At 44.3% G+C, this 24,885-nt stretch overlaps 1 protein-coding gene across 3 annotated transcripts in view; it reads left to right on the top strand.

Moving 5' to 3' along the window:
• Positions 1-24,885, top strand: part of LOC109643244 (serine incorporator 1) — a 66,621-nt gene that overhangs the window by 19,130 nt on the left and 22,606 nt on the right. For all 3 annotated transcript variants that reach the window (XM_069514463.1, XM_069514452.1, XM_069514441.1), the window contains exons 2-3: positions 9,014-9,175; positions 9,444-9,637. In XM_069514463.1, coding sequence (XP_069370564.1) covers positions 9,014-9,175; positions 9,444-9,637 — 356 coding nt within the window. The remainder of the gene's footprint in view (positions 1-9,013; positions 9,176-9,443; positions 9,638-24,885) is intronic.

Raw genomic sequence — 24,885 nt, forward strand, 5'->3', positions numbered from 1 at the left:
GAATGATAACATTATGGATAGCCCAGGGCAATTATCTGTAAGAATGTTAATGTTACTATACCAGCATTGTGGAAGCCATTTGTTGAACATGAAACCTTTAGGGAATAATGTTCAGCAGCTGTTGGCTGATTGTCTCCGCAATATCACCTAGTCTGAACATTCAAACATTGTATTTGTATCTGGCACATTGTTGTAAAACTGATCCATCAAATGTTGTGCACTGCTCCACGTGGCGTCAAAATAATGTTATTATTAATGACTTTGCCTCACACGGAGCACCAAAAATGTTGGTATTAATGTTGTTATTATGTACTTTCCCTCATGTGGGGTACGATTATGTACTTTCCTTCACGCGGGGCACCATGAAATGGTGTGCTTTGGGGCATTCAATAAATGTGGCTATCAGTGAAATATTAAATATTAAAAATATTAATATTGAATAATAATTATATATAATAAAAGATAAATCGGGGCACCACCCTTCAAAGGAAGGGACAAGATAGCCAATTTATTGAATAAGTCTCATGAAATTACTGACCACAAATTTGGAACTCTGATTAATAATTAAATAAATAACTATAACCAAAATTACCACATCAATAGCGAGCAAAGTTGAAGGATATGGAGTTCTTGAGAGTGTAGAGGTTGGCAAAATTCACACTTATGCAACATTAACTAAGACGTGTTTTGAAGAAAAACATTTATTATGAGAATAATAAAAGTATAAACACAAAAACTAACAAAAGGTGTACTTACGAAATACAGGTGTGTATGCGAGTATGCGTGTATGTGTGTGTGTGTGTGAGTGAGTGACTGAGATTCAAAATGGCAGCTGGCCACCGAAGACAAAAGGCCCCCCTGGAGTGGTGAGACCATGTGGCTGAGATCACATGTAGGTGTTAAGTTTGTGGAGATGAGTGTGTGAGGTGTTGGTGCCACGTCAAAGAAAGTAGTTAGATGCATGCAAAGAAAGTGATCAGCATAACAGAACTAACATTAACTTTCAAATAACATATTACCAAATATCACAGCAACACAAGTCAAACTTATAAACATCACATGAAATAGAAATAGGATTAAACAGTCCTTTGCTTAGCCTAGCGTAATAATAAAGCCCAGTTGTGTTACCCGTCCATGAAAAAGAGGGAAAGGTCCTTTTTGGATGTGCTGTTCGAAGTCCAGTGAAGTGGTCTTGTTGATTTGTGGATCCTGTTGTGCATCTGCTGGTCAGACCTTGTGTCGTGGCCAGTTGTGATGAAGTTCTTAGGCAGGCTCTGGAAGTTTTTTTTAGCAGTCTGCTCCTGGCAGGCCTGCTGGAAGTTGAGGAGCTTGTGGATGGAGGAAGTCTCCCTGGCTGGGAGAGCAGGGCCAGACCCTACTCCTCCAGGAGAGGTCGGCAGGGGAAGAGGGCGAAGAGAGAAGAGGACTAGCAGAGGGGAAACTCGGCTTATATTGGCCTGGTGACCTCATGGGTCATGGGGCACACAGTGACCAATAGTGGTTGAGAGTTGTCTCCAGGAGCAGTTTTACCACCTATGTGTGAAGATGAAGCACCCTGGGAGACTGAGTTCTGGAAGCTCTCCTTTGTCTCCAGAACAAAGGAAACATGTGGTCAGGCTTTTGACTACACATGTAGGCCTAACTATAATTCACAGATACCAGGTCCCAACACAAACAACAAATTGAATTTATATTGGTATGGTAAATTACCTATCCAGCAGAAAACTGGTGAAGTGTTTGAAACCCTTTGTTTCTCAGCAGAGATATCCACCGTGGAGGCAATGCCAGCCTTTTGTCCTGCACATTTCCAGTTTTGTTTCGCCTTGTCGTGTTTTCACTTCTTCTGATGATTTGATACACACCCTTGCTTTTTCTCTTCTTAATGTATAAGTATGTGTGGCAAATGACCATGCCACAGGGCTCCCACACACACAGCCAGAGACAGTATTGTTGCTTTGCAGCATCTTTATTGTCTTCACACAGTGTTAACAAACTAAACACAACTTAATTTAACTGGCGTCCAGAATTTCAGCTGGCACCTCAGCTTTTCAGCTTGTTAGTCCCTCATAAAGTCTCTGTGTCTCTCTCTCCTTGTATCTCCTTTTGTCTCTGTGAGCTTCGCTTATGTCCTAGGTGACTCCATCAGGTAGCTCTGCTGCTGCATTTTAAAGCTGAGGCTCAATCAGCTAACAGCACCAAAACTAAGATCTGACATGAAACATGGAATTTGCAATACTATGTTCCCACACAAAATCATCCACAAGCTCACATGGAAGTGTCATAATGTTTCCACTGTCAACCAGATTGGCCACATCTTGAAAAAGTTGCGCAAGTCTCTTCTAGATGTTCGAGTTTACCGTTGGGCCAATATCAACAGTGACTACCACTTAGTCACTAGCTCCATCAAGTGGAAATCTAGGAATAGAAAAAAAGTAAAGTAAAGATAAAGATAAGATAAGATAGACTATTCATCCCACACTGGGGAAATTTCAACATTACAGCAGCAGAAGGTCATTAGGATAGAGACAAATAAAAATATAGAAATAAAATCAAAAATAAGAATAAAAATATACATATGTATATATATATCTATATATATATATCTATATATATAAAGAAAAATGTAAACAATATACAAAGATACCGGAAAATTCACCATGATTATTGCACATGAGATTGGAGAATATACATTGGGATGTAACAATTCAGAAAGTATTGCACACGCACCTAAAGATTGAATATAAATGTTCTCCGCATTTAACCCATCCAGTTGGCACCTGTTTAAACACGCATAGAAACACACATTGATAGATGCCATGTACACACATATACTGGAGCGGTGGGCTGCTGTTGCCAAGCGCCCGGGGAGCAGATGTTTGGGGGGGGGGGGGGGGCGGTGCCTTGCTCAAGGGCACCTCGGTCGTGGCGAGCGGGAGCGGGGATCAAACTGCCAACCTTTCGGTTATTGGACGACCTGCTCTACCGCTGAGCCACAGCTGCCCCCCCCAAAAAAGGCACTGCTGGTAGTTGAACCCAGGATCTCCTGTTTACTAGACAGGCAGTTTGACCAACTAAGCTATTAAGTTACCACAACAAGTTCCTCCTCTCGAAACAACTCATTAGGAGCAGGATGAAGAACCACCCTGTTTCCCTCTAGACTTCTTTATATACCGTCTGTGCTCTATACGTCACCTCTTCATCTGCATCTGGGGGAAGGGCTGGCATGTATCTTGAAGCATGGATCTATTCTGCTTTACCTTGGATCATAAGGGCTGTTCTGGTTAACAGCACCTGGAACATGCCTTTCCACATATTAGATTAGATTAGATTTAGATTAGATTCAACTTTATTGTCATTGTACAGAGTACAGGTACTGAGACAACGAAATGCAGTTTAGCATCTAACCAGAGTGCAAAATAGCAATAAAAGTGCAGAGTCTGTGCATATGTAAAGTGGAATAATTGAATAAATAAGATATATACAGTAAGAGTTGGGTGTGAAAAAAAGAACATAATTGGGACTAGCAGCAATTGAGGTAGGTAAGTACGGTTAAGACAGTAAAACAGTAAACAGCAAAATAGTATTTTAAGTACAGGTAAAAAAAAGACATTTTTGTGCAAATGAGTAATGTGCAAATGTTCAGTGGTTGTCACTTGTGTGGGGGTGAGGGTGGGGGGGGTACAGTGCAAATGATTAGTGGCTGGAGAGGTGTGTGGCAGTCAGCAAGGGGGGGAGTGGGAGATATAGTCTCAGAGGTGGGGGGGGGGGGGGGGGGGGGGGGGGGGGGGGGGGCTATCTCCGTGGGGCAGAGTTCAGTAGGGTGACAGCCACAGGGATGAAGCTGTTCTTGAGCCTGCTGGTACGGGAACGGAGGACCCTGTAGCGCCTCCCAGATGGGAGGAGAGCAAACAGTCTGTGGCTGGGGTGTGAGCTGTCCTTGGTGATGCTGCGTGCCCTCCGCAGACATCTCTTGCTCTGGACAGCCTCAATGGTCGGAAGAGTGGAACCGGTGATGCGTTGGGCAGTTTTCACCACCCTCTGCAGTCTTTTGCGGTCGGCGACAGAGCAGCTGCTATACCATGTTGTGATGCAGTTGGTGAGAATGCTCTCAATGGTACAGCGGTAGAAATTCTCCAGAATCTGAGGAGACAGATGGGCCTTCTTCAGTCTCCTCAGGAAAAAGAGACGCTGGTGTGCCTTCTTGACTATTGATGAGGTGTTAAGGGTCCAAGAGAGATCCTCAGAGATGTGGACACCCAGGAACTTGAAGCTGGCAACACGCTCCACCTCCATCCCGTTGATATGGATGGGGGTGTGTGCGTCATCTTTCTTCCTGAAGTCCACAATAAGCTCTTTGGTCTTCATGGTGTTGAGGGCCAGGTTGTTGTCAGCGCACCACAGCGCCAGATGCTGGACCTCTTCTCTGTAGGCCGACTCATCGTTGTCGCTGATGAGGCCAATCACCGTTGTATCGTCTGCAAACTTGACAATCGTGTTGGAACCGTGTACAGGTATGCAGTCGTGGGTGAAGAGGGAATAGAGAAGAGGACTTAGCACGCAGCCCTGTGGCACGCCTGTGTTCAGGGTGAGGGTTGAGGATGTGTGGTTCTCTAACCTAACGGACTGGGGTCTGTTGGTTAGGAAGTCCAGTAGCCAGTTACAGATGGAAGGGTTGATACCCAGGTGACTGAGTTTCATGATCAGTTTGGAGGGGATGACAGTGTTGAAGGCTGAACTGAAGTCAATGAACAGCATCCTCACATAGCTGTTTTTATTGTCCAGGTGAGCAAGGGCGGAGTGTAATGCCGTGGAGATGGCATCCTCCGTGCTCCTATTCTTACGGTAGGTGAATTGGAAGGGGTCCAGTGTGGGTGGTAAGCAGCGTTTGAGGTGAGCCATGACCATCCTCTCGAAGCACTTCATGATGGTGGGGGTCAGTGCAACAGGGCGGAAGTCATTGAGGCTCACTGCAGTGGAGTGTTTTGGCACCGGCACGATGGAGGTATTTTTAAAGCAGGCGGGGACAGTAGCTTGGGCCAAAGACAGGTTGAAAATGTCAGTAAAGACCTCAGCTAGCTGCACAGCACAGGCCCTGAGCACGCGTCCGGGGATTCCATCAGGGCCAGCGGCCTTGCGTGCATTTATCCTGCTCAGTGCAGCACACACGTCGGTGGAGGAGAGTGTTAGGGGTTGGTGGTCTGAAGTGACCACAGCCTTGATGGCAGCCTCCTGGTTGTCCCTGTCGAAGCGTGCATAAAAGCTGTTTAGCTCGTCAGGAAAGGAGGCAGCACTGTTTTGGGGGGTGGTGCTAGTGGGTTTATAGTCTGTTATGGCCTGGATGCCTTGCCACATGCGTCGGGGGTCAGAGTTGTTCTTGAAGTGCTCCTCGATCCTAAGCTTGTGGCAGTGCTTGGCCTGCTTGATGCCCCTCTTCAGGTCAGCCCTGGATGAACTGTAGGCCTGAGCATCACCTGACCTGAAAGCGGTGTCTCGTGCCTTCAGTAGTAGACGGACCTCTTTGTTCATCCATGGCTTCTGGTTTGGGAAGGTGGTGATGCGTTTAAGGGTGGTGACACTGTCGATGTTCATGTTAATGGAGTCCAGAACGGATGAGGCATAGGAATCAATGTCCGTGTGGGAGTCCAGTGTGGCTTGAGTGGCAAACACACTCCAGTCCGTGTGTTCGAACCGAAGCTGTAGTGCAGAGTCTGCTCCCTCTGGCCACACTTTGACTGTCCTCACTGTGGGTTTCACACGTTTGATGAGTGGTGTGTATTTGGGGAGAAGGAACAAAGAGAGGTGGTCAGACTGACCTAGGTGGGGGAGGGGGACTGCCTTGTAAGCATCAGCCATGTTGGTATAAACCTTGTCCAAAGTCTTGTCTCCTCTCGTAGGGCAGGAGACATGTTGTTGAAATTTGGGGAGTACAGTCTTCAGGTTAGAGTGGTTAAAGTCACCCGCAACAATAAAGGCTGCCTCAGGATGCAAAGTCTGTTGCTTGCTAATGGCAGAATGCAGTTCTTTCATTGCCAGCTTAGCGTTAGCATCTGGGGGGATATAAGCTGCAGTCTCAACAGTAGATGTGAACTCTCTGGGCAAATAGAACGGTCTACATCTAACCATGAGATATTCAAGGTCCGCAGAGCAGTGACTCTCGATGATAGTAGTGTCCATACACCAAGCTTTGTTAACATAGATGCATAGTCCACCGCCTCTGGTCTTACCGGAGTCCTCTGTTGTTCTATCTGCCCGGAGGATGTAGCGCCCCGTTAGCTCGATGGCGCTATCGGGAACGCCGCTGTTGAGCCATGTTTCCGTGAAGATCATGACGTTGCAGTCCATAATCCATTTATGAGTGGTGATCCGCAGCCGCAGTTCATCCATTTTATTCGCCAGAGACCGAACATTGGCGAGGAATATGCTGGGTAGAGAAAGCCGGTGAGGAGTTAGCTTTAGTCTAGCTCGCAGCCTAGCTCGTAGCCCTCCTCGCTTACCCCGCTTTTGTTTACGGTCTTGACGCCGCCTGTGAGCACTTCCGGTCGGCGTAGCCGGGTTGATAGCTGCCGCTGTCCTGGAGATCTCTGGGATGAGCCGGAGACCGTCGGTAAAGTGGTCGGAATCGCACGATCCGATATCCAAAAGTTGCTGACGACTATATGAGATATTTGCGAGACTGTTCTTAGTGATCAGACTCGAAACAAATAGGCAGAAAACAACTATTTTGCAGATTCTGGAGAGACGCTGAGCCTCGCGTTGTTCACGCGCCGCCATCTTGGTCGAAATATATGATAACAAGACACTTTCCAAATTTGGTTAGTACATAATCTTCTACATGAAAAGGATGAATGAGTTCATTTGTGGTTTTCAGTTTGCTTGATACCTGTAAACGAAACAAGGACTGGTTTAGGTTGTTAGTTAGTTAGTTTATTAACATACTCTTAAATGTTCGAGTTTTTATGGGGTGTCAAAGATGGGTTTGTACTAGGTGTGCTTTGAATGGAATAAGCACAATAGGCAATGTCTTAGGTGGAGGCATATTGTTCAACACACCATCTATGCTGAAATGCTTAAAGCTGACCTTCACTCTTCAACCAAGGCACTCACAGACCTCTTCAGGAAGATTTAAGAAAAGTATGCAATACCCCGAGACTGGAAAAAGGGCTTAATTGTCAAGCTCCCTAAAAATGCTACCTCCAGAACTGCAACAGCAGCAGCAACACACTGCTTTTCATTCCATCCAAACTCTTTAGCAAAGTGCTCCTGGCAGAATTGATACTGCTATTGATTAGAGGGTGAGACAGGTACAGACTGGTTTCAGAAGAGGCAGGGGATGCATTGGTCATATATTTGCTCTCAGAAACATCATTAAGCAGTGCATTGAGTTGAACAATTCAATAAATTTCATTGACTTCAGGAACGACAGTCTGAGATGTGACATTGTGAAGATCTTGTGATCATATGGAGTTCCTCCAAAAATGGTCACACTTATGGGAATGCTCTGTCATCAGTTTGAGTGCAGTGTCACAGTCGATGGATACCTGTAAGATTGGTTCCCTGTAGAATCTGGTGTGCAACAGTAATGTAACATCTCTCCAATATCCTTCTGGTTGCATCAACTGGGTCATGCAGAAGCCGAAAGAAAACAGCTGATTAAACAAGTGGAATTGCTTTTCCCAATTTGAAAACCTGGACTTTGCTGACGGCTGAGCTGCTCGCTTCTCCAAAACTTAGCACAAGCAGGAGAAAACACCTAAACAAATTGAACACCTTCAACAAACAGGTCTAAAAATCAGAAAACCTCCAAAACCAAAGTAATATGTGTTCTGGACGTTTTCTGGAAGCTGGTGAAAGGAGAACTCAGGCAATAGCTGATGTCCTATGCAGAAGATTTTAATGTAGACTTGATGCATCAAGGAGACCAGAAGGTGGAACAATATACAAACACTAACATAAGCAACTGTCACCCCCAAGTCTGAAGATGTCTCCCACAGCATCCCCATATAGCTTCCTCTACTTGTGTCACCCATTCTAACAGCACATCCATGAATGGCTAGAATTGCTGTCATTCTTCATTTTACCTGTAGGTGTTTGCATCCTATTGGATATTTAAGTCGTAAGTATATATTCCTAAATCACATTGTGTCCTTACATCTTGCCACTGGTGAAATATGCAAAAGAGTTGAAGTTGGTGCCTCTCTGTCTGGGGCATCTCAGTTAGATATGGAAGTCTCTAAGTGTAGACACTACAATGCACTGATGGTTGGTCCTCTAGAGAGAAAGGAGTATCTGTGGAATTAGCCAGTCACTCTTCTCTTAATGGTGTCCAAATATAATGTAATATACACTATACATGTATAATACAGTACATAGTGGCATATACAGTAATGTGTGAGGCTGTACAAAAATTCCTCAACAATATGAATAAATGCCAACCCAGAAGCCCAAAATAACATGACATAACATGAAATGTAGCCCAGGTCTGGATGGAGGCAGATAAGAATAGATTTCCATATGTATTAGCTGTGCATGCAAAGTCACCAAGCTACACAAATAAACTTCTCGATAGTCAAATGATAGGTTTTACAAAATACGTTACGAATGCTTGCTAACCATATTCTTATAAGCTGGTGAGTTTCAAATAATAATTACGCTGGGTGTGCTCAATTCCTTATGCCCCTCATAGGATTAAGATGAGTCACTTATTCATTATCTATTTTTTTCAATTGGAAAAAATCTGTGATTCACTCAGCCCCTCCTGGCTCTGCTCTCTCCATCTCGCCCTCTAACTCTCACACCAACATATTCAAAAACAATAGTCCCATCTCTAGTCATATAAGCTAAAAAAAGAGTTTTGCAAAAGAAAAGATCAGTGGTCTTATCTCTTTACTGTCAAACTATATGTCACGTGTAATTGTGTTTCTATGTATCCTTGAGTTTTTAATATATTGTGTAAGCTTTAGTCACAAAATATTTCTCCTCAAATTTGGAAATGTATGATTTTGTTGGTTCCCAGGTGCCATGCCTTTGCAGCAGTGCAACATGTCTGATGTGCAGCTGCTGCCCAAGCAGTAGAAACTCCACTGTTACCAGAGTCATCTACGCCTTTATCTTGCTGCTGGGGACCATTGTCGCTTGCATCATGCTGTCTCCGGGAGTGGACAATCAGCTCAGAAGGGTATAAGGAACTCATAAACATCTCTCTCTCTCTCTCTCTCTCTCTCACTCTCTCTCACAGTTGTCTCATTCCATCTGCAGGATGTTAATAGCATATGGTGATGTTTAGAAACTGCTGTATTTAAAACATACAATTATTTAACAATTATTCATTAAAGTTTTTTTTTTTTGGCCAGCCTTTATCAATGAGGTTCAGCTCCTGATCATCTTAGTGTTGTTTACTGATACTTTGTACAGTTCAAATGTGAATTCCTTTTATTTTGCTTTAGATCCCAGGCTTCTGTGAACATGGGGCAGGTTCTTCTATCCCCGGCCTTCAGGCTGATGTCAACTGTGAAATATTTGTGGGCTACAAGGCAGTCTACCGTGTCTGCTTTGGCATGAGTATGTGGTTCCTGGGATTTTCCTCTCTAATGATCAATATCAAGAACAGTAGAGACCCCCGTGCTGCCATCCATAATGGGTAAGGATTGCACTTACCCCAGCAATGCACACATTTTATTCCATATGTGGTGAGCTAAGCATGTGTATGTTTTGGAAATCTATATGCCTTCTGATTAAATTTCTTAAACCAAGCATATATATGTATTAAAATAGGCTTTTTGTTTGTGATGAGCTTACCCTAGGTTACAAGATCATAGGTGTCATAGGTTTTAACATGTTGATCAGCAGCTGCCTTTGTCCTGCATTCACATTTGGTGTCTTGATATTCTTTACTACAGCTACACTGCTACACTGATCTATTGATTCTATTTTTGATTGATCAGAAAAATTGTTCTGTTTGTTCAGTGTTATGTTTTATTGATTGAAATTTGATGTCATGTTACTTGGTGAACAGTTTCAGTCATGAATTATTATCAGGAGTTTTGTATGTGGGGATATTTGCCATGTTACAGCAGCAAAGAGGACAGTCACAATAGAGATCAGTTAAGTAATAATAAATTAATTTGCAATACCCATAAATGTTAGGAAATTTAAGAAATATAAACAAAATGGAATAAAACTAATATATACAGTGCAAACCGAATATATACAATATTAGAATATGAACAGTAAAATGTATTGCAAGTAGGCCATTGAATTGCACAGACATAAATTAATATTGCATATTTAAGAGTTAAACCTGAGTTAAAGTGCAGTCCATAATATGTGTGTGTGGTCTACTGGGAGTATGGCTGGGTGTACAGTCTTACTGTTGCAGGGAGGAACAACCTGCAATTTCTCTCCTTCAGAAACTTAGGATGGATTAGTCTGTCATTGAAGGAACATCTGGTGGGTCATGGGGGTATCCCAGGACCAAGCTGGCCTACCTATCAGCTGTTGAATTGCTGCTGCCTCAGCAAATCACTCCTAAGATGGCTGATGCCTACACAGAGATATAAAATGTCTTCAGGAGCATACCCTGCACTCCTAAAGACATTTTTCAGGTGAACGCCCTGATACTTATCAGAAGGGGGAAAATCTACCACCAATTCTTTAATTATCCCCGCATGGATCTAGGGGCAGCAACAAAGTCTTTCAAGTACAATCAACACAGAGTTTTACATTTCAACAGAGTTAACCCACAGATAGGACAGGATGTCACATGAAACATAAACTAAACTGACTGACTGTGATGTCGCACCACAGCTTTGTCCTCTGTCAGTTCTCTATATTCCCTCACATCCCCATCTGTGATGAGGTTGACGATTGCAGAGTAATCAGAGAACCTATGACCCTTTTTGTCAGGAAAAGTATCTGTGATGCATCAGAGGCCAAGAATTGCCTGGTGACCTTTCACTGTCAGCACTATATTGCTATATTATCAGATTTCCTTTTATCTGATTCCATCTCTGTCTCTCCTGCATCCTTGGAAGATACTCAGTGTTTCCAAAACAGGTCTGTGATGTATTGGAGGAGTTTGTCTGGGGCGAGAATTGGCCTGGGCCTTTTGCAACGTTGGATTATGCTGTGATAGGACAGTTGTTGAGGGCTGCCTCCACCTCACGGAGAGTTGTTTAGTGACCTTCGTCGCTTAAGTTTACTCCTTGGTGATTGAGGAGAGAATATTTTTGATTGGGATTTTTGAATATGGGCTATAAAAAATAAATTTGATTGATTGATTGATTGTTCAGATGAGACGCTCCCATACGCCTCCATGAAACCATTAGGGGGATTTAAACTCCACTTGATACCTTTCTGGAGAATCAACTTTTGGATCTTATTAAAGTTAAGATGACCAAGTGCTTCTTGAAGTTTGTAATCTATTTGTTTGTTTGTTCCATTGTCAGAGACGATCTCCTTCAACTTGGTCTGTCTGCAGATCTTCAGAGTGCAGAAATAGAGGAGTATTTATACAGAGAGTAGTCCAATTCCAAACGTACAGCTCTGCTGGCAAGGCACGTACACAATGCTCCATACCTCCTCAGTTTGGTCCCCTTGAAGTGAAAATGGGCTGCAGGCAAAGTAGTCTAAGCCAGTATGGGTAAAAGGTGGCAGATCAGATGTGATAAGGTTTAGAGGTTGGTTGGTCATCTTTTGTTCCATTGCAGTAACAGGCCATTGTCTGCAGAGTATGCAGCTGTGAGTTATCTTCCGTACAGCCAGAATATTTTGTTCGGAGTTTGGAGAGCATTTGGCTTCTTTTGTAGTGACCCACCAAGAGTGCGTGTGGCTCAGGAGTAGTCTTGAGAAGTCGCTGTCCTTGGGAAGAATATCCGGCTATTTGGTCTCCTCTGGCATTGCCAGCAACTCTCAGGGTTTCCTTCTTGAGGATAGGATCTAGTTTGTAGGTTATACTGCTCTCAGTAATTTAATTTCTGAAGCATTGCTGTTGAATGTAAGACACAAGTGCTTCAGCTTTTGCAAGATCGTTCATGGAAAATTGTTGTCCAGCAGGGTCTGGTTTAACAGATGTGTGCTTAGAGTGACTTTTCTGCAAGCTTAGGTGTCTTAGAGTCCTTCTGAATTTCAAGAGCTAAGCTGCAGATTTGATTAATTTGTCCAATGATGAGAAATGCCCAGTAAACTCAGTTAGAGGACAATGATCGTGCAGAGCAGTTGCAACAAAAACCACAGCAACTTTCTTGACATCTGGGTCAAGTACAAGACTGACTTAAGGATGCATCGGCCAGTCATCCACAGGTTGCACCAGGAAATCAGGGCCATTAAACCACTGTCCTTCTTTAAGGAGTAACTTGCAGGTCAACATTCTTACAAAATGTACTTACTTTGCCTCTTTTAAAAATGATCAAAAGGTTAATTCATTTTTTTTTTACATTAGGGAGACAATTCAGTCTATTATATTTGTATAGCCCATATTCACAAATCACAATTTGTCTCACAGGGCTTTAATAAGATGTGACATCCTCTGCACTTACAAGAGTAAGGAAAAACTCCTAAAAAAAACTTTTAACAGGGGAAAAAGAATGTGAGGGATCCCTCTCCCAGGACAAAGAGGGATCTCACTATCAGATTCCAACATGATACAGGTTTCTACGTTACCATATCATTATTATCATGATCAGCCAGCATGATACAGGATCCGCCAATATGATCACAATCTCTGATTCGCGATCAATCATCATAATCCACAATGTGACAGCAGTCGCAGCCCTGGATCTGCAAGCGATAAGGCACAGGGACTCCGGGGAAGAAGTCAAGTCAGAAACTTGTACAACATTCTAGACATATAGCAGCATAACTAACAGCAGGTTGACGACAAGCCTGGACCAGCTCTAACTATAAGCTTTATCATAAAGGAAGGTTTTAAGCCTACTCTTAAATGTAGAGAGGGTGCCGTTGCAAACAGCATTACTCCCACAAATACTCTGTTTGATGATTAGTGATCATTTTGTGTCAGCCTGGTCCGTTGTGTATTATCTGATGATATGCATACCCAGTCTTAATATTATTGTAAGCGTACTAGCATATAAGGCTAACATTAACTAGCTTTAGCTCTACCATTTGACCATCATGAAGTGCATTTGCATTGCATAATGACTCTGTTTGCACAGCGAATATATACGAATGTATTCTAATGTGGAATATGGTATGCCAAGATTCTTGGAGATACTGCAAGTGATGACGCGGCAGATGAATCTGTTGCATCAAGGCAAACGCCATCTGTGCTTCAGTGTGGCTTGTAATGCAACCTTGGACCTTTCCATTGTTCAGCAGGTAGTGTAATTATCACTCCTCTATCGAGTATTAGCTATACAGATTTTATAGCAAACACAGAGAGGGACTATGTGAGAAAAAATAAATATAGTTATTGACATGTATTAAAATAAATAAATGAGTGTGTGTGTGTGTGTGTGTGTGCGCGCCCGGTAGCTGAATGCTCTACCTCCTGTTCTAATCTTGGAACCACAAGAGAGCCTGTGTTTTGGGAACGAAGTGATCTTTTCGGATAATATGATGTTATGAGCTCTATGAAGGGGCTTGATTGTTAAGGGCTTTAAATATGAGGAGCAGGATCTTGAATTCTATTCTGAATTTTACAGGGAGCCAATGTAGAGAAGCTAAGACAGGAGTAATATGATCTCTCCTTCTAGTTCCTGTCAGTACTCGTACTGCAGCATTTTGGACCAACTGGTGGCTTTTTACAGATTTCCTGGGGCATCCTGATAATAAGGAATTACAGAAATCTAGTCCAGAGGTAACAAATGCGTGGACTAGTTTTTCAGCATTCTTCTGAGACAGGATGTTTCTAATTTTGTTAATATCACGCAGGTGGAAGAAAGCTGTCCTAGAGACTTCCTTTATATGTTGGTCAAATGACATGTCGTCCTGCCCAAACATAACTCCGGCACCGGGACTACAGGACCACAACGACCACCATCACCATTGTCTGCATTTATTACAAGAACTCAGCAATTCATTAATATATCTAGTCATGTTGTAGATCTATACATTGTTATTGTTATGGTTAGCCTTGATTTTGATGGTGCCAAATTGTTACCGGTCTCTCTCTCTCCACCTCATCTCTCTTCTCTCCCCCGCTTTCCACCCATCTCTCCTTTCCTCCCCCCTTACTTTTCTTTCCTCACCCCAACCGGTCGAGGCAGATGACCGCCCACATTGAGCCTGGTTCTGCCAGAGGTTTCTCCCTGTTAATGAGGGAGTTTTTCCTCTCCACAGTCGCCTGTGCTTGCTCATTGTGGGAACTGTTGGGTTTCTCTATGTTAATATTGTTTTAAGGTCTTGACCTTTAAATGTAAAGTGCCTTGAGATAATGTAAATTATGAATTGGCGCTATATAAATAAAATTGAATTGAATTGAACTCCAAGGTTCCTCACAGTGGAGCTGGGGGCCAAACTAACACCATCCAAGGTAACTATCTAATCAGACAGTGTTAGTCGACTGAGAGATAGTGTCCCTCCAGCTTCATCCTGTACTGTCTCTTGGCCTGGGTGATGGCTCTGCACAGGTCGTTCTTGGTTTCCTTGTAGGCCTCTGCGTCTCCAGACGAAAAAGCAGGGGCCAAGCATGCAGCATGGACCGCACCTCTCTGTTAATCCAGGGTTTGTCGTTTGGAAATGTTCTAATGTGTTTGTAGGGGATTATGTATCAGTGCAGGGACTGATATAACCAGTCACAGCTGTAGTGTACTCTTCTAAGTCCACAGAGCCCTCCTTTATAGCAGCAGTTCTGAACACTTCCCAGTTAGTAGTGTTAAAGCAGTCCTGGAGCAGCATTTCTGTTTCTACATTCCACACTTTGACAGCTTTACTTACTTGTCTGTAGGCTGGGTAGAGGAACACTGAGACGTAGTCTGATTGTCCAAAGTGTGGTTGGGGCACGGCTCTGTAGGCGTTCTTGAGGTTGCTGTAAACCTGGTCCAGAATTGTATCCCCCCTTGTTGGAAAGTTCACATACCGGTGGTACTTAGGGAGGGCGTCCTTCAGATTAGTGATTAAAGTCACCAGTAACGATGAGCGCAGCGTCAGGGTGTGCAGCCTCCTGCTTGCAGATGGCGCCATACAGCGTCCCCAGTGCAGCCGCATGATCCGCTCATGGTGGCATGAAAACAGCCGAGATGAAAACAGCACTAAACACCCGTGGGAGATAGTAGGGTCTGCACTTCACAGCTAGCAGCTCAATGTTCGGTGAACAGTGTTTACTAACAGTTTGTACATCCCTGCACCATCGGTTGTTTACACACACACACAAACACACACCTCCACCTCTCATCTTCCCCGACGCCGAAGTCGGGTCTCCGCGGTGGATGGAGTGTGTGTCCAGCTGGAGAGCAGAGTCCGGCACGATGTCTGTCAGCCAGGTTTCCGTGAAAATAAGAGCACAGCATTCTCTTATCTCCCGTTGATCTCTGTTCCTGGCTCTCAGCTCATCCATCTTGTTACCAAGTGAGTGGACATTAGCTAGCAGCAGGCTAGGTAGCGGTGGTCGTGTAGCCCTAGCCTTTAGCCTAGCATGTAGCCCACCTCTCTTGTCGCGTTACCGCTTTTGGGGCGCTGGTCGTCGGCTACGCTGCTCACTCTGGGCCAGTGCTGCTGTGGCCTGTTGGCTGGCGCTGGGCTGCCGAAAGTTGATGTGCAACTCCAGCAGTCCAGCTTGAAGTTCGTGAGGAAGGTTAGTGGTTTGATCCCAGTCCTCCCTAGCTGCATGTCGAAGTATCCTTGAGCAAGATACTGAACCCCAAATTTCCCCTCACAGAATTTAAAGTGTCTGTCTCAACGCACCATTGAAGTCCTAAAGCTCTCTCCACTGGCAGTTTATCTCTTTCCAGATCTATTTCACACAGGCTCTTCAATGTGTGTTCTTCTTTAATACTTTGAAGCCCCTCCTGACTATTGTTAATTCACTGAGACAGATTGAAACCTCCTCTGCTGCAAACTGCTGTGAGGTTTCTAACCATCAGGACAGCATCCTCTTTAGATGGCAGGCTCTTTAGAGGATTACCCATGTCAAAGTTGCACTTCACCGTTTCATTCACTTCTACTGCAAAGCCAGTTTGGTTATCTTCAGAAGTATTTCTAAGAGCAAAGCATGCATAGCTGGGTGAAGATACTGCCCCAAATATATGAACAGATGCTTAAAAATCTTCCAAGTTACCTTTAGGCCAACTTAAGAAGTCTGCATGTTCCTCTGCCACCTTGACTTTGTGTAACATTCGTTGAATGTCAGCAATTATTGCTGCACATTTCTATCAGACTCCTTAAATGGGCTGGTCAGACTTGGGCTTTGCAGAAGTTGACTGTTGAGATAAATGCCTTTAAACTCTGCTCCATAATCTATAATATATCGCACTTTTCTAGTTTTGTCAGTACAGTTTTCTACCCACACATTCATACATTGCATCTATGCGTCAGCTGTTTCCACTGCATAGCACCCCTGTGCCTCCCAGAGAAATGACAAGGTTCCGTTGATCCTCAATGAAGTCGATTTTTACTTTAACTATAGTTACTAAATACTTTGTTGAGGGTTAGCCATGCCCTCAATTTGGGGGGTGGATCCGGAAACAATGGTGGTCGTGGTACAGGGGGCATCCAGTTTCCCAATCTCTTCCCTCTTCTCTTTCTCCCACGCCCTCTCTGTTCAGCACATGTATCCGTGAATGTATCTAATTCATCTAATCTTTCCATTAATAGTTAAATGGGGCGGAGGGTGTAACCGGAAGCAACGCATTATGATAGGGCGGTTCCATTGTCATGTTCTGGTATACGTGATCTAGTTCAGTCTCATAATTATTCATCTCTAGTGTAACATTATTCTGGACTCGAACAGGGAATTGTCCTGTGACCAATTTCGCTGTTTTCTTTAGCATTACAGAAAAGATGGGGAGCACACAACACATCACTACTGCCACTATTAATAGAAATGTTCCCAAAATCATTCCAATCATCAGTAGGATTTTCTGCCAAGACAGGCCTCTCAGCCAATCCCAAATTTGTGAGAGGACTTGTGACTTGGTGTTCCAATTGGAATTAGTCACATGTTCACCTCTCATTCGTTCTGCAGTTGTTCCGTGAGGTTCCCCTCATCCCCAGTTACCATGGGAATGACTGTGCAGCAGTCATCCCCAAAATAACTACAGATACCATGTTCCTCAGCAGTTAGTTTATCTAGGACGAACCTGTTTTGTAGAGTAATTTGTGCTGTGGCCTAATGCCTTCCAAAGCTGCAATTGTATTATTCAAAAACATTTGTTGGTTGTACCAAAGGTAATTTATCCATCTGCTCTTTCGTACTAAGTACTGGGAATTCATTACTGATCCCACTAGCGGAAGCCATCCTACTGACTGTCCTGACACTATCCAATCTTCACTTATTGCATGATGTTCACTGGGAATCCCAATTGGTTCTTGGTTCCAGGCGATGTAAATGTCATCGTCCTTCTTACAAGGTTTATGTGGTATTTTGCTGCATCTAAGTCCTGTCTGTCCTTGGTCGCTAATTACTGGGATTTGACCTGTTAGCATGACAGGTGAACATATTCCTGTCCAATTTTGAGGCAAGGTAATTCTTACCTGTCGGTTATCATCACATATCCAGAACACGTCGGCCAGGGGCCCTGTACCATTGCTGAGCGTTGGGACTAGGTATTGGGAGTAAGAGGTGTTATTGCGTGTTATATCAAGACTAGTTCCATCAAGTACTATCTGCTCACACTGCAGTGCTGCAGCAGCAGTGGAACTAAACTGCCAATGTTTCATATACCTGTACTCAACTTTCAGACCGTCACTCGATATCTCATTTACAATCAGTCCCACTCCCAGAGTAACTGGCTTCATCGCCTCCACCTTTTTAACGATCCTTAGTTTGGCTCGATCAGCAAGATCGGTCAGTTTCTTTTCCACTCGCTCTCCCCTAGCAATACAAGAGGGATGGACAAGATTATCCGCTACTATTGTGAGTGGAGTTGGCCATGATTCAAATTCACTATTTATTCTTCTGGGACAAACTGTTGTATTTGCAGTCCAATTTCCATAGGCCCAGGTTTCCCAGCTTGCCATCACTGCTACACAATAAGCAAAGCAAGTTGCTCCTTTCCTACCTCTCGAGTCCATTCCTGGAATGGGCGTTACTTTGGGTATCCTCTTCGAGTTATGGCAAGTGATGCAAGCCTGGGAACTGACTTGTCTGGTGGAGTTCTTCAGCCACTGGTAGAACAATTTATTTTCTCTCCCTAAGATTTTAACTCTTCCAACCCGATGCACCATATCCTGCAAATTCCTCGGCTTACGTTGTACAGCCCGTAATTCCATCAATTTGGTTGCGTCAACAGCAGTTAGTTTTCGTCCCGAATTGGTTTCTGTACGCTGGTTGAAAGAGCATCGCATCACTAACATTATCAGCTCTTCTGTCAGGCATTGTGGGTGAAGTGGTTGCACGTCTATTTCTATGCCCTTTGGTCCATACATGAGTGTCTGATTGTCTTGGGTTGACTGTACATACATAAGTGTGATTGTTCTGTCTGTTGGTATTTTTGCGCTTGCCATCAGCCCGGTAGCCATGGCACACTCAGCCGGCTGTTCTCGTTCTGTTTTGGGTGTAGTGGCTCTGTCCCTGGAGACCCACCCTCATCACTGGAGTCTGAGCTACGTTCTTGGCTCTGTTTGGATGGCAGGGAGCCACTACTTGGACTTCTGCTCTCACGTCTCTGCCTTTCTGCCAGTCTCTTTGAGCGTCTGTCTCCTTGCTGTCTACCTCCCAGTTGGGAGGCATCGCCATCCCTTTCTGGTTCGCGAGCTGACTCTTCTGGATCTCTTGTTCTGCAGCAGTGATTTAGATTCCACACCACACTTTCTTACCCTCAACCTTCAGTGCAGTTTGGGTGGCTAGGATCACCTTGAAGAGTCCCTTACGTCTGGGTTGGTCCCACTTTCGTTTGAACACCTTTACGTAGACCCACTCGCCTGGTTTGATCCTCTGTAGCTGTTCAGGAATCTCAGCACGTTTCTCTTCAGCCACTGCTTTTATCTGTTGAAACACCGTATTGTGTATTTGGGTTAGATGTTTCAAATAACATGTCAATTCTCTTTGGCATTGCTCAAGTGGTGGACCTTCATAAGGTCCCCTAAGATATGGAACTGGCATTGGCCTCCGAGTAAGCATTTCGTGTGGGGTTAAGTGTGTTAGTCGGTTAGTTTGTGAGCGCATAGACATTAAAGCCAGTGGCAATGCATCTATCCAATTCACTTTATATTGGCTGTCAGCTTTGATTTTTGCTAGTTTTGCTTTTAAGGTACCATTAGCCCTTTCTCGACTCCGGGCGGATGTGGCAAGGCCTACAGCACATCACAGACTACAGGACCACCACCAGCACCATCAGCTCCACAGACAGCCTACCAGATGACCTCAACATCTTCTACACCCGCTTCGAGACCTCCAGCTCCAGCACAGAGAGGCACACACACACAACAGGTCCACCTCAGACACCACAGCTGCTGCCCTCCACTACTCCCTCTCTCACCTAGAAAACAAGGACTCCTACATAAGGATGCTCTTTGTCGACTACAGCTCCGCTTTCAACATGGTCGTCCCCCACAAACTCATCATTACACTCTCCACACTCGGTCTGCACCCCACCCTCTGTGACTGGCTGTTTGACTTTCTGACTGGCAGGCCTCAGTCTGTCAGGATTGGAAACAGGACTTCAGCCAGCATTATCACCAACATCGGCACCCCACAGGGTTGTGTCCTCAGCCCCATCCTTTACACCCTGTTCACCAACGACTGTGTCGCCTCCCACAAAGACAACATCGTCCTGAAGTTTGCAGATGACACCGCAGTGATAGGACGCATCACTGGGGGAGACGAAGCGGCCTACAGGAGGGAGGTGGCCAGTTTGGTGTCATGGTGTGAGGATAACAACCTCACCATCAACACTGACAAGACCAAGGAGCTGATAGTGGACATGAGGAAGGAGAAGAGACCTCATCCGGGAGCTTGAAGTTAAGAGGGTGAGCAGCTTTAAATACCTCGGGGTCCACTTCAGTGAGGACCTCACCTGGACATTAAACACAACACAACTAGTCAAGAAGGCTCAACAGCGGCTGTACTTCCTGAGGAAACTGAGGAAGTTTGGGATAACTCCTAAGATCCTCAGCAACTTCTACAGCTGCATCATCGAGAGCATATTGACCAGCTGCATCACGTGTGGTATGGCAGCACATCTACGATGGACCCAAATGCCTGCAGAGAGTGGTGAGGACAGCAGAAAAATTCATCAAGACCTCACTGCCCTCTCTGCAGAGCATTTACCACCGCAGGGTTCACAGGAGAGCTGCCTCCATTCTTAAAGACCCCACCCACCCCCAACATGGACTGTTCACACTTCTAACTCACAAACTGTAACACTGGTCTGCACTTTAACATAAAGTATTCCATTTGTACTGTTTAAATTTATATTATATACATTTTATTCAATTTTTCACTGTTACTGTTCAATTTGCACTGCTCAGTTTTGCAAAATCCTCACCTTATTCACCTCAGTCTAGTGTACATTTTGGTCGGCTGGTATTCCAGAAAGGACAGCACAAGAATTTCAATTCACAGGGAAACGTGTGTTGTCTTGTTTATTTGACAATAAAAATCTTTGAATATTTGAGTATTGAATTTTGAATCTTCTACTGCTCCCTGTGATTGTGGATGGTATACACACCCAAATTTCTGTTTGATCCCCAGCATTTTCAGGGCTATCTTAAATGTATCAGCCACGAAGGCTGCTCCATTATCTGAGCTGATGGTGTCTGGGAGTCAAAATCTTGGAAAAACTTCTTTGTACAAAAACTTTGCTGTGGACCTAGAATTGGGTCCTTTGGTTGGGGCAGCTTCTATCCGTTTGCTAAATCTATCTACTACTACTAAGATGTATCTAAATCACTTTACACGTTCAGTCATATCTACGTGATCCATCATTAAATGTCGAAATGGACATTCTGGTGGTGGTATGTGTGCTAAGGGTGCAGAAAATGATTTCCTCAAATTGTGATGTGCGCATACATCACATTCATGTAATGTTCTATCTACTGAGGCCACTAAAAATGGCGTCCACCAGACTTTCTGAAGTCGTCTTATAACCTCCCCCCTTGCGCAATGGTCAGCTCCATGCGCATCTCTAATAGCGATCTTTAACAATGAATGTGGGAGAACAAAATGTCCTTGCATGCTACGCCAGAGACCATTTTGAGGTCCAGCAACAGTATTTTTAATGGCTCCTCTTTTGAGCCATATAGATTCATAAGGACCAGCGTTATCTTGAGCTAATATAAGAGATGCTATATTTGTGAGAGGTTCACAGTCCTCTGCTACTAATATGGGTCCTATGCAGGTGCTGGTAGCTACACATTTAGCAGCTTCATCAGCCAGGTTGTTGCCTTTTGCTATGAGGGAGTTTTTTGATGTGCTGCGCATTTAATAATTGCTAAAGCGACTAGAAGGTGAATAGCATCTAATAATGCTAAAAATAGCTTCCCCATGTGTTACCGGGATACCGTCTGCTCTTAGGACGCCTCTCTGCTTCCAGATGATGCCATGTATATGACATACAGCATATGCATATTGAGAGGCTGTATAGACATTGAGAGTCTTACCTACTGCCAATTGACATGCTGCTGTCAGAGCCTTGATTTCAGCGAGCTGCGCTGAGCAAGGTTGGGGAACTTTGGTAGTTTGTACTTCTGTGAAAAAGCTATTAGATAATAACTACACAATAGCATAACCAGCGTGGGTGCCATTGGCATCTCTAAAACAAGAGCCATCTACGAAGAAAGTAAGTTGTGCTGTTATCGGCTGGTTATGTAAGTCTTCACAAGGTTTTAAGAACACATCTGTAGCCTGAACACAATCATGTGGTGTACCTTCTGTAGAAATTGTCATTCGTGTGGCCGGATTGACTGTGGCACAGCATTGTATAGTGAGTTCAGGCGTTGAGAGAATCACCTCATAGCCTGTTATTCTCACTTGGGTTAACACAAATCTGGGACTAGTGATCAGTGCGTGCAACTGGTGAGATGTGTACAAAATGGTAGGGTGACCCATGGTCACAGCTGACGCTTTTTGAAAGGAAAGGCAAAGGCAGCTGCTGCCAGTCCCTGATAACAGGGAGGCAGGCCCGTTTCAATGTTGTCCAGCTTGGTGCTGTAATATGCGAGTGGTTGCTTACCAGTAGGAGTCTCCTGCATCAAAACAGCACACGCATATCCTGCTTTTTCTGCAACATACAAGTAAAACACTTTATCATAGTCAGGGTTACCAAGCACAGGTGTCGTTTGCATATCCTGGCTTGAAAGGACCCTTCAGCTTCAGCTGTCCATAATAATTCAGCTGAACCATTTGTCTGTCCCGCTAATCAGATTAAAGCTCGCAGCGGGGCAGTTTTGATAGCATAATCACAGATCCATGGTCGACTAAACCCTGCCATCCCCAGAAATGACAACATCTGTCCCACAGTCTGCGGTTTGGGAGCTTTTGTTATAGATTCAATCTGTGAGGGTGCTATAGCACGTTTATTACCACAAAGTAATCTGCCCAAGTACTCAACTTGGGGCTGACAGATCTGTAGTTTATCTTTACTGACTTTGTGTCCTCCCTTAGCCAATGCAGACAGGACTGAAATTGAGTCTTCCTCACACTGAGATTTAGAATGGCTACATATTCAAAGATCATCTGCATATTGAATGACAGTGCTTGTTACCTTAAAATGTTGCAAGTCATGTGCTAATACTCTATTAAATACTGTGGGGCTTTCTACATATCCCTGTGGAAGACGAGTGTATGTGTACTGTTGTCCTTGATATATAAAAGCAAAAAGGTGTCGTGAGTCTGGGTGGAGTGGTACACTAAAGAATGCAGAACATAAATCAATCACTGTGTACCAACATGCTTGTGGTGGAATGTTTGAGAGTAATATGTGTGGATCTGGAACGATGGGTGTCTCCGCATCTACAATGGAACTGATTACCTGCAGATCATGCACTAAGCGATAGGTTCCTGAGTTTGGTTTCTTGATTGGATAAATGGGCGTGTTACAGGGGTTTTAGTTTTTATTAATACACCAGCTGTTATTAGACCATCAATAGTGGGTTTTATACCAGCTATTTGTTGAGCTTATAGAGGATACTGTTTTTTGTAAGGTAATACTATGTTTGGCTTTATTTTAACAAGGTGTGGTCGTGCTGACTGTACTAGCCCTACATCTGTTTTATGTTGTGACCAGACTATGTGAGGTACTTTATTTAGCACTATGCCATGTTCTTCTGAGAGAGATAATTGTGCCAGGGGTTTAATGCTCAACAGCACCTGGGTGGCTGTGCCTTCATCAAAAGTCAGAGGAGACACCAGACAGAGATCTGTACAGCATCTTTCACCATTGGGCCTATGTCACATGATTTGTGGCCTTCTGTGACCAGCAGGTTGACGTGTGGAGTGGAATTAGGCACCTGGAACCACTGATGAATCTCTGGTGGGAGTGTCACCGCCGCTGCCACTCCTTGTGGTCCCACATAGATGTGGTGGCATATAACATTGGCTGTCCGGTTTGTCATCTCCTCCCTCCAGCATTCTCTGTAGTAAGCGTGTAGCATCATACAGAAGCATGTTCTTGGGTATCTATTATAACAGCAATAGTTGGCTCATCCAAGGGCTACATTGATATGACCGGTGTCATGTGCTTCCCCTCAGGTTCCTCTGGGCACCCCTATTGCCAGTTCCTAGCTGGCCCAATCCATGGATTAATGGGACAGTCTCTCCGACGATGTCCTTTCTGCTCACAACCCCAACACAACAGTTCCCCATCTTGTTTTGCCTCCAATTGGGTACTCGACTATGCTCTTCTGAGCGTTTGGGGAGGGATTCCCCTCCCTCTTCCCTGTCGGTAGTATCCTCCTTTTGGTCTGGGCTGTCCTCTATAGGAAGCTCCTCTGTCTGGTGGTGATTGATTTACATGAAAATGGATGGGTGGTAAAGGCACAGACGACGCAGCCATGTCAGGCTCTTGGGGCGCTGAAGCAGGAGTTTGTGGCTGAGTCATCACTGGGTTTTGCTGTGGTGCTACTTGCATTTGAGTCTGTTCTGCCAGAATGGTCTCCTCGTCTTTGCTGCCATCTGCTGTCAGGGCTGGTAGTTTTTTAATATCCAGCACATGTTTTTGGACAGTTTGTCTGAACCACCTGAGCACCTCTCTTTCTTTTGCTCGCTTTCCCTTTCTTTAATTACTCGTGTCTTTAGCTTTGTAATGTTTAATATTGGCCTCTACTTCACTGCAGCAAGCTGCTTCAAAGGTTCCATTCTTTGGCCACCGTAATCATCTTGATGTTCACCTGTGCCATTTATTCATGCAATGTCTTATTTGTTTAACATGGTCAGGCTGCTGTCTGATCACTAATTCCACTGGGGTCAGCAATCCCTCTCCCTTCCCCATTTTAGCTCCCATAAATCCCTGTCTGGCACTGCCTGATAGTCCAAGAATTTCAGGCTCGGGTTGAGCTTTTGTTCTTATTAATATCAATATTTTACTTACTGTTATCCCTTTCTTTATGATAGCTTTTCGTGTGGGATTGAATCTCAAATTTTCAGACCCGTCTCCGGCCAGGGTTTTAGTTATGTATCCAAATTTCCCCGTCTCCCACTCTACACTTCTGGGGACGATGTTTATATCGAGCCTTGGATCTACTGCTGCTCTAGTTCTTCCTGCTATGGTCAATCCTTCAGGTATCCCCAAAAAGGGATGCAAAGGTAATGTGGCTGTTGTAGCTGGTTGATTA

The sequence above is a fragment of the Paralichthys olivaceus genome, chromosome 2 (genome assembly GCF_024713975.1).
Source record: "Paralichthys olivaceus isolate ysfri-2021 chromosome 2, ASM2471397v2, whole genome shotgun sequence".
Lineage (NCBI taxonomy): Eukaryota > Metazoa > Chordata > Actinopteri > Pleuronectiformes > Paralichthyidae > Paralichthys > Paralichthys olivaceus.